A 10,349-nucleotide genomic window follows, 5' to 3' on the forward strand; every position below is an offset into this window, starting at 1 on the left:
GCCTGAAACCAGCCTTTCCTGTTTAACTTTCGTGTTTGCAATTTAACATGAGTGTGTTCATCAGTCAAGGAAGGAAGAGAAAAGAGAGACTCTTCTGGAGTCTGATCTTCTCGTGCATCAGCTGTGATCATGTTGTGTTTTTGGGGAGCGCAGGTCAGAGAGGGTTTTGAGCTGGTAAAGCCTGACCAAGTCAAACATGGCAAAAGTGGATTACGATCCTTATGTCCGAAAACAGCAGTTCAGGACATGTCAGCTGGAAGGAGTTTTGTTGGATTTATCCGGGATGGGAAGGTCTCGGTCCTGAGATTGCGCAGTGAAGACTATGATCATGATGGAAAACTAAGTATGATACACTAATGACACATTATGTCATAATTGAAAGTTATAAATGTAAGATAAATGCCATATATTTATATTTGAGAGTACATGATACTGTATGTTTATTAATGACATCATAATGAAAGTGTGTTTGTTTATTTTTATATTATTATTATTTTTAAGAGAAGTTGAACTGATGAAAATAATTTATTTACTACAGAGGAACTACAGTTAAAGAATAACAAAATCAGACTGATCGTCTGTGGAGGAGATGGTGCCGTTCTTCTTTCTAATGGAGGAAATGTTCTCATTATGGACAAATCTACCGTGTGCAGGTTTGTTTATGTAGGCTTAACAGCATAAATGACCATAAATGATAGTATATATATATATATATCTGACAGATTGTCTTGTCTCCGCAGGCCTCTCAAAGGTCTGGATAACAGGCAGGTGATTCAGATCGCATGTGGAGACCATCATTCAATGGCACTAACTAAGGGTATTAACAACTATTCCATCTAACATCTGCCATTTTGCTTTCATCTTTAGACATCTTATGATTGAGATGAATTGATTGAGATTTGAGTGTAGATGTTCAGAGCTGTTGCTCTTTCAGATGGTCAGGTGTTGGTATGGGGTGAGAACTCTCATGGTCAGCTGGGTTTGAGGAAAGATCATCCCGGCTCTCCGTCTGCTCAACATGTTCAGAGTCTGAGTGGGATCCCGCTGGCTCAGATCAGCGCTGGAGGAGACCACAGCTTTGTGTTGTCTCTCTCTGGAGTCGTGTTTGGATGGGGAAAGAACTCTGCTGGACAGCTGGGCCTCGGAGACACTACAGGTCTGATTATTTCATCATGTAAAAGCTAAATTGTAACAGTATAACACTACATATAAATGTACTAAATTTGTGCAATACTGTGTCAAATCTGTATCAAAGCATGAATATGATGTATTTAGAAGTGACAAATGTACTGTTTTTCTACCACAGACAGACACGTCCCAACGGTTGTAAATAGTCTGAACCGGAAGAAAACTGTGTCCATCTCATGTGGAGGGGAACACACTGCCACTTTATCAAAGGTACTATGGTCGTAATATGTTATAGATTTTATGCTGTATTTAGCATAAAAGCAAGCTGGACAGAAAATAAGTAGTAAATGTTTCATGTTTCAGGGCGGCACAGTGTTCACATTTGGATCCGGAGGTTCTGGTCAGCTTGGACACAACTCATTTAGAGATGAACATCATCCGCGGGTGGTTGCTGAACTGTGGGGATCTGAAGTGTCACAGGTCACATGTGGGAGGTAAAGACTGTTCATAAGCTTTATTAGCAATCAGCATCTCAGAGCAATAGTACAGATTTTATTATGCACTGTGCTACGTCTTTAGCTCTCATACAAAATTCCTCACATGTTTAACATGTCTGCTGTTTGAGTTCTGCTCAGTAATTAGGCATTCGATTCTTTTTTCAAGACATCACACACTCGTATCAATCGCACCGTCAAAGCTGATCTACTCATTTGGATGTTGGATCCAAGGGAAGCTGGGAAATGGCAAAATGATCAAGAAGTTTGTGCCTTTCCCTGTGGATCTGTCAACTAGTAATTAAAAATCATTTTATAGCAATGGCCCATTTTATTATCAATATTTTTATAATATTCATGATGATGCTCAGAGATCTAAATTAAGTATTTGTTGCACACAGAATGTAATCAAGAATATGCGATTGAAAAAATCATCGCTGGGGAGAATAATTCATTTGCCTTGTTTTTCAAAGTAAGACATGGCAGTTTTCATACATTAATTATTTAAATTATTGCTGCACTGTGATTACTTATGTTTTTTTTTTCTGTAGGAGCTTGGGAATGAGTCTGCAATGTTTAAGCCCAATCTTAGTAGAGGGATTGTGACATTAAATGAGAGAATGATTGACCGCTGGGTGTCTGAAAGAGACTCATGGGTAACGATAAAGAGGTGAGTGTTTGACTCAGTTCTATAGACAGAGCATCTGTTTTCATTTATGTGTAATTAAGAAAATATTGTTTGACAGTTCTTGTCTGAGTTTTGCTGAAGGATTCAGCAAATAGACTTGACTTATAAGTAGAGTATGTTAGAAGTCTTACTAGAATTTATGTGGCCTGTAATTTATATATGGTATTTATTTATGCATATAAATGGACTATATTTACAGGGAAATAACAAAAGTGTTCTCCTCTGCTGCCTGTTTGAATGGAAGTTTTCTCAAAGCAAGGTAATTCAGAAGTAGATATGTCTAGCAATTTTTGAAGCCAAAACGAATCTGCTGAAAGCATCACAAACATTTATGTACGTTTTTGTTTTTGCAGTCATGATGAACAGGATTTTGAGCTGGCTGAAAAAGCTTTTTCAAAGTTATTAGGGAATGAAAAGGTGATATCAAAGGTAATAGTAAATCCAAAATATTCAGTTTGTTTAACATAAAAAGATGCAATAACATTTAATACGACTTAAAGGGGTTTTCTATCATCCGTGTAGCATCTATATTTACTTTTTTTGTTTGCTTTCACAAACTGAGGGAACTAAACTGTATACAACCTGAAATTCCTTTAATTTGTGTATCTCAGGTAATGAAGGTGGTTGAACAGATGCTGCGATCTCTGAATCCAAATCCAGTTGGTGAGGAATCGCTGAGACTTTACAGTCTCCTCCCTGAGCTCATCAGACATCTCCAGAAACAACGAAGAACTGAACTCACTGAAGCTCTGGCCTCCAAAATCCTTCAGCTGGATCCTGATGCTCACAAGGTGTTAGGTAAAGCTGGGAGAACTTTCAGCCTTTGACTTGTGTTTTTGGCTTTGTTGTATTTGTCTAAGTATTTGTATGTTATATTCTCAGAGAAGTACTGGTCCAAACTCCCTGATGATTGGCTCAAAAGCCTGGTGAAGTTATTTCACAAAGCATCTGCTGAGCTGATTGGCCAGATTTCTTTTGGTAAAATGGGCTATGACTTAACTAAACGCCTGAAGAAGTTTTTGAAGATCCTTCGGATGATCTATCAGGTGCCTTTTTTTTTAACAAAGATGCTTTTTTTGGATCAAATATGTATTTTAATCTATCATTGTATAATAGTTGCTTATACTTTGTTGTGAAGGTCTGCTGCAGTGCCAACAGAGACATCCCAAACAGGGATTTCATCATTCAACTTTCAGCCTTTGACTTGTGTTTTTGGCTTTGTTGTATTTGTCTAAGTATTTGTATGTTATATTCTCAGAGAAGTACTGGTCCAAACTCCCTGATGATTGGCTCAAAAGCCTGGTGAAGTTATTTCGCAAAGCTTCTGCTGAGCTGATTGGCCAGATTTCTCGTGGTAAAATGAATCAGGATATACAACACTTGGAGAAGTTTTTGAAGATCCTTCAGATGATCTATCAGGTGCCTTCTTTAAACACTGGATCAAAGATATATTTTAATCTATCATTGTATAATAGTTGCTTATACTTTGTTGTGAAGGTCTGCTGCAGTGCCAACAGAGACATCCCAAACAGGGATTTCATCATTCATGAGATCAGTGATCTACTAGATACGGTAAGAACCAAAGCAATAGTGAATTCTGCTGCACAGAATATTTTTTCTTTGAGGAATACTAAGAAAATTCTCTTTTTCTACATCAATAGCTGCAAGCCACCATGGAATACCTGGAAGAGTGCATTGAGTTCTATGATCTAGTTTTGAAAAGTTACTACATTGTGCGTATTGAAGGCTTCTAACATGATACATATGAATATTTGCATGAACTTTTTATGTTTTTTGTTTAATAGCTATAAGAAACCCTATATTTCTCCCATGCATCTTTCTTTCAGAGAACTATTAAAATATTATTCAAGTTCCCTTTTGCGGCTGATACTGCATCTAAATGGAGAATGTTTCGTGTAAGTGACATATGCCATGCTAATCTGAGGGCATGTTTACACGACAATGATGTACTAAAAACTGAGAAGTTTTTCCATGGAGTTTTTGAAAACAGCAACATTGGCAAAACAATCCTCTTTCACACAGATCTGAGACTGATCACACGCATGCGCATGACGTCACAGTTTTCACAAATTCACGTTTTTGCTGTTTACACAGAGACGATATTGTTTTCAAAAACTGGCACTTAGAAACCTGTTCTCAAAAGTTTGCATTTTCAGACCCCCAAAATGCTGTTGTCGTATAAATGAATGGCCAAAGCGCTTTTTAGTTTTAGAAAACAGTGTCGTGTAAACACCCCGTGAATGTAATCATTGTATGTCAATACCCAGCTAACATTATTGTACTTTTTTAAGTACCTGCGGGACGAATGGATACAGAGCGTTCCTGTCATATATAATGACAATACCAACATGCTGCGCATAAACAGGGAATCATTGTTGACGGACACACTTGAGTATCTCAGACAAAACATCCACTCATTTTTCCATCGATTGGAGGTAAATGGAATAGCACTAAAATTCAAAAGTTGACCATTTGAAACATCTGATATGCCAATTTACCATACTGTAAGATTTTTATTTTTTGGTAAAAATGTCTCCTGGCCAGGTGACGTTCATTGGGGAGAATGGAAGAGATATAAGGGGTTTATCGGCAGAATTCTTCTCCCTCCTTTCCCAGTCTCTTCTGTGGTTCACTTGTATAATTGTACACAACTGTTATTTTAAAACTTACTTTGTGCTGTTATTTACCTCCTTCAGGTCAAAGGGCAAGAGCTCATTCCAAATGGAAATCAGATTCCAGTGACCAGAGCTAATAGGTAGAATCTGTTTGCTCTACATGTAATTGGCTATCTATCTATCTATCTATCGTTCAACCTCTACATCATGTAGTCACTTGTGCACATCAGAAGCAATTTCTCATTCAAGTTGCGAATGATTTTGTATGTTCATGCAATTGATTATGTACAATTGTCTGCAGTTTCCTACAGTTGCTTATATGTTGATCAAAATATTTTATACTGGTTCTCTGTTGAATAGTCTTACCCCCAAAACATCTAATCATTAGTTCATTGTTTAAGCCTTTCAATGCAAAATGGTTAAGCTAGTTGTCATAATCCGTCAAGCATATTATTCATACATTTCTATTATACTTTGTGAATGTGTTCTGTATTGATTAATTGCAGGCTTTCGAAAGTAATCCATTGTATTGTACTGTTTGTATAAATTGTTTTGAAAAATGCACATATTGGTTTGCCGATATTAAGAATGATTCAAGAAATGTACCAAAGTGACTGAGAAAAACTGAAAAATACTTCAATTAATTATTCATTACTTCTGAATGGATATTACATGAAAAGACAGCATAAAACAGAATTTAGCCTATAGATGCTGTGTATGTTCCCTGTTTTTGCAGTGCTGGATTTGCTTATGTTTCATTGCAAAGTTTCATTTCATTTGCAGACAGAAATATGTGGATTTGTATGTCGACTTCATTTTCAACAAGTCAGTAAACAGTCAGTTCGAGCATTTTTCAAGAGGTTTCTTTACGGGCTGTCCGTTCGATGCCTGGAGCATGTTCCACCCTGAGGAACTCCAGGAGCTTCTCCACGGCTCCCCTAAATACGAGTGGAAGGAGCTTCAGCAGGTAAACGTCTTCAAGAAACTTGCCAATTTTTGACATTTTAAATATTTCACAGTACCTGAGTTTTTCTGCTTCGTCTTCAGTCTGCTTCCTATGAAAAGTGTTCTGCCTCTGATGAGCTCATCAAGAACTTCTGGACTGTTTTCTCTGAGCTCTCTGAAGAGAACAAGAGGAAGTTTCTGAGTAAGTGTTGTCTTTAACATATGTGACCCTGGACCACAAAACCAGTCTTAAGTCGCTGGGGTATATCTGTAGCAATAGCCAAAAATACATTGTATGGGTCAAAATTATTGATTTTTCTTTTATGCCAAAAATCATTAGGATATTAAGTAAAGATCATGTTCCATGAAGATATGTTGTAAATTTCCTACTGTAAATATATTCAAACTTAATTTTTGATTAGTAATATGCACCTTATGACTGGTTTTGTGGTCCAGGGTCACATATGAGCATCCTGAAGTATCTACGTCACATGCACATTTAAGTAATATCATTATTATTTGCCTCACATCCTCACATTATTTATTTTTCTCTAGTTTTCTTGTATGGGACGGACCGTGTACCTGTGGGAGGTTTCTCAAAGCGCTCTCTGAAGATTTTACTGTCAGACTGTCCTGATGCAGAAGACCGACTGCCAGAGGCCCAGACCTGTTTTGGCAGATTAATTCTTCCCAAATACAGCGATATCAACACACTTCGCAACAAGCTTATACACGCAATCAGCTTTTGTGAGGTTTTTGGACGAGAGTAAACTTCCCTCGAGTCAAGCATATGTTGCTAAACTTTGTAGCTTATTAGTTTTAAATGTTACATGAACTGTTATTCAGTTGTGCAGTCATAAATTTGCAATATAGATGTTACTCTTTTGCTTAATGTGGTCACATTCTTTTTGTAAATGTATAGTTGTCATAAAAAACGAAATATTTGTTGGCTAAAATAATCACAATATGAGAGCTATACATATTCTATTTTATATATAGCATAAAAATAATGACCTTTCATTGTTTATGCTTTACAGCTGACAGAATAACTTAACTATAACACTTTGTAATTGTTATATTATATAATATAATGCATTAATATGTGGATATTCTGGTATGTCAACTTATAACATGTTATTGTTTCTTCAAACATATTGAATTGCTTAAATAAAAATACATGTTTTAGTAAACACTGTTGGAGCTCATTCATAAACTGTTTGGTTGACAGGGTTGAGCCAGTTATCAGCAGATGGTTCTTGTCACACTGTTACTACTAATGTCCTCCCAGCACTTTTCCCTCATTGAGGTGGCTGGACGGCCTCAGAAAAGTAATGAAGCACAGTTCTGTTTCTAAACGTTCACACGAAACAGCAGAAATTCTTCTTTTTGAACAAGAGTACATCAGATTTGTATTATTTTCTTCATTGGCCATTTCAATTTGTTAAAAAAATCCTACATACCCTCCTATAGGTCGATTTGTATCAGTTATAAGTTAGAATAGCAAATGATTAAAATGATTTCGCGTTCTAAAATATAGCCTACAGGAGTTACGCAGAATTTATACAGAATTACATCCACTTTTTCTGTATGAAAAACAGATGAATAATGGAGACTTTAGTGAGTTTTCAGTCCATTCCATTTTGCCAAACACCTGTTTTTGTGATCCGTGAAGGAATGTATAGAATAGGACTACTGATTTGAAACAATACGGGAGTAAAAATTGCCAATAGAATCTTAATTTTGGGCGAACTGTCCCTTTAAATTTTGGTTTCGTTTTCCAGTGACGTCCTAAGATATCATTCCCAGATACTTTCATTTTGTGGGAAATTGAACAAGTTTCGTTTAGGCTGAAAACAACAATTTTCTGCTTAACTTTCGTGTTTGCTTTCAGTTTAACATGAGTGTGTTCGTCAGTCCAGGAAGAAAGAGAGACTTCTCGTGCATCAGCTGTGGTCATGTTGTGTTTTTGGGGAGCGCAGGTCAGAGAGGGTTTGGGGCTGGTAAAGCCTGACCAAGTCAAACATGGCGATTCTGGAATACGATCTGTGTGTCCGAAAACAGCAGTTCAGGACATGTCAGCTGGAAGGAGTTTTGCTGGATTTATCCGGGATGGGAAGGTCTCGTTCCTGAGATTGCGCAGTGAAGATGATTATCATATAGGTATGATACAACAAATGGCGCTTTGTTTTATTCGTATTGTTAAATTATACTTCATAGGCTAAAACATAATAATTGATCAGATATGCAATGAAAACATAGGCTAAATTCTAAATATATTATGGATTTTTGAAAATTACCTTTCATGCAGTGTGTAACACAGCTCTAAGTGAATGAAAACATCCTGCAAAGTTTTAAATCTGAAAGTGCACCTATTGTCTCTCAAAAGAAAGAGTCGACTCTGAATCATTGAAACGAGTCGTTTTTAAAACGAATCCCAAGCCGTTTCATGTTGACGTCAACATGAAACATTAGCATATTGCCCGCCCACTTGTTGGTCTTTTCGCTCACAAATGTAGCTTTTATTATGAAATGGTAATGAAATCGCGTCACGCAAAGGAGGGGTTTGGAAAAATGAATCGTTGAGCGAATCGTTTGGGAGTCGTTAAGCAAATAAGGTAAAAAATAAATGCATGTTATAAGACAATGAAAGTGTTTTTTGACCTTGCATGCATGTCAACCTGTTGTTGGGAACTCCCAAAACCAAAATATGAACCTTTCATTACCCATAATAGGGGCACTTTAATAATAAAACATGTTTTTTATGTTTATAAACATGTTTATAATATTAACATGTAATATAATATAATATTTATAATATATATATATTATTTGCTCCAGAATCACTAGATCTAAATGATGATACTGATGACAGAATCAGACTGATTGTCTGTGGAGGAGATGGTGCAGTGCTTCTTTCTGATTCAGGAAAAGTTCTCATCATGGACAAATCTACCTTGTGCAAGTATGTTTATGTAGGCAAAACAGTATAAATGACCATAAATGATAATAACAAATATCTATCTGACAGATTGTCTTGTCTCTGCAGGCCTCTCAAAGGTCTGGATAACAGGCAGGTGATTCAGATCGCATGTGGAGACCATCATTCAGTGGCACTAACCAACGGTATTCACAACTATTTAATCTGCCATTTTGCTTTAATCTTTTGACATCTCATGATTGAGATGAATTGATTGAGATTTGAGTGTAGATGTTCAGAGCTGTTGCTCTTTCAGATGGTCAGGTGTTGGTATGGGGTGAGAACTCTCATGGTCAGCTGGGTTTGAGGAAAGATCATCCCGGCTCTCCGTCTGCTCAACATGTTCAGAGTCTGAGTGGGATCCCACTGGCTCAGATCAGTGCTGGAGGAGACCACAGCTTTGGGTTGTCTCTCTCTGGAGTCGTGTTTGGATGGGGAAAGAACTCTGCTGGACAGCTGGGCCTCGGAGACACTACAGGTCTTCTTGTTTCTTCATGTAAAGGCTAAATCAATAACAGTATGAAATTACATGTAAAGGTACTTAATTGTGCAATAATGTGTCAAATCTATATCAAAGCATGAAAATGATGCATTTGGAAGTGATGAATTCAATTCACAATTCTTGTCGCCAAAGACAGACACATCCCAACAATTATAAATAGCCTTCAATTGAAGAAAACTGTGTCCATCTCATGTGGAGGGGAACACACTGCCACTTTATCAAAGGTACAGTATCAACATTTTATAATAATAATAATAATAATAATTATTATTATTATTATTATTATTACATACAGTTAGGTCCATATATATTTGGACACAGGCACAATTTGTATTATTTTAGTTGCTGACCCAACATAATAATATAGTTGCAGTTATATAATGAATACGGGATTAAAGTGCACACTCTGATCTTTAATTTGAGAGTATTCACATCAAAATTGGAGGAAAGGTTAAAGGGGTCATATGATGCTTTTTTAAAGATCATTATTTTGTGTATTTGGTGTAACAGAATCCATAAATTGGACAGTTCACTCAAAATCTGTTTCATGGACAGATGTGGGCTATTCCTTCGTTATTTCTACATCAATTAAGCAGGTAAAAGGTCTGGAGTTGATTCTAAGTGTTCCATTTGCATTTGGAAGCTGTTGCTGTGAACCCACATCATACAGTCAAAGGAGCTCTCTGTGCAGGTGAAACAGACAATTGTTAGGCTTCAAAAACAAAACAAGTCAATCAGAGTGATAGCAGGAACATTAGGAGTGGCCAAATCAACAGTTTGGTACCTTCTGAGAAAAAAAAGACCACACTAGTGAGCTCAGCAACATAAAAAGGCCTGGACATCTACGGAGAGCAACAGTGGTGGATGATCTGAGGATCCTCTCCATGGTAAAGAAAAACCCTTTCACAACATCCAGCCAAGTGAAGAACACTCTCCGGGAGGTAGACATGTCACTGTCAAAGTCTACAATCAAGAGAAG

At 36.9% G+C, this 10,349-nt stretch overlaps 2 protein-coding genes across 5 annotated transcripts in view; both read left to right on the forward strand.

Annotated features, from left to right (window-relative positions):
- Positions 1 to 83: 83 nt before the first annotated feature.
- The window catches only part of LOC107729349 (probable E3 ubiquitin-protein ligase HERC3), a 26,254-nt gene continuing 15,988 nt past the window's right edge, over positions 84 to 10,349 (forward strand). The window contains exons 1-11 of the mRNA XM_016539819.1: positions 84 to 343; positions 539 to 653; positions 741 to 817; positions 935 to 1,156; positions 1,307 to 1,398; positions 1,492 to 1,622; positions 1,792 to 1,919; positions 2,024 to 2,094; positions 2,174 to 2,292; positions 2,510 to 2,569; positions 2,664 to 2,739. Coding sequence (XP_016395305.1) covers positions 130 to 343; positions 539 to 653; positions 741 to 817; positions 935 to 1,156; positions 1,307 to 1,398; positions 1,492 to 1,622; positions 1,792 to 1,919; positions 2,024 to 2,094; positions 2,174 to 2,292; positions 2,510 to 2,569; positions 2,664 to 2,739 — 1,305 coding nt within the window. The 5' untranslated portion in view covers positions 84 to 129. The remainder of the gene's footprint in view (positions 344 to 538; positions 654 to 740; positions 818 to 934; positions 1,157 to 1,306; positions 1,399 to 1,491; positions 1,623 to 1,791; positions 1,920 to 2,023; positions 2,095 to 2,173; positions 2,293 to 2,509; positions 2,570 to 2,663; positions 2,740 to 10,349) is intronic.
- Positions 7,673 to 10,349, forward strand: part of LOC107729348 (probable E3 ubiquitin-protein ligase HERC3) — a 10,530-nt gene continuing 7,853 nt past the window's right edge. For 3 of the 4 annotated variants that reach the window (XM_016539815.1, XM_016539816.1, XM_016539817.1), the window contains exons 1-5: positions 7,673 to 8,051; positions 8,730 to 8,853; positions 8,938 to 9,014; positions 9,125 to 9,346; positions 9,503 to 9,594. In XM_016539815.1, the coding sequence (XP_016395301.1) occupies positions 7,847 to 8,051; positions 8,730 to 8,853; positions 8,938 to 9,014; positions 9,125 to 9,346; positions 9,503 to 9,594 (720 nt within the window). In that variant the 5' untranslated portion in view covers positions 7,673 to 7,846. Of the gene's footprint in view, positions 8,052 to 8,729; positions 8,854 to 8,937; positions 9,015 to 9,124; positions 9,347 to 9,502; positions 9,595 to 10,349 lie in introns of those variants that run through there. The other variant, XM_016539818.1, reaches the window with a different exon arrangement.

Source organism: Sinocyclocheilus rhinocerous, unplaced genomic scaffold (assembly GCF_001515625.1).
Source record: "Sinocyclocheilus rhinocerous isolate Xijiao unplaced genomic scaffold, SAMN03320098_v1.1 scaffold1148, whole genome shotgun sequence".
In the NCBI taxonomy this organism is placed as follows: domain Eukaryota; kingdom Metazoa; phylum Chordata; class Actinopteri; order Cypriniformes; family Cyprinidae; genus Sinocyclocheilus; species Sinocyclocheilus rhinocerous.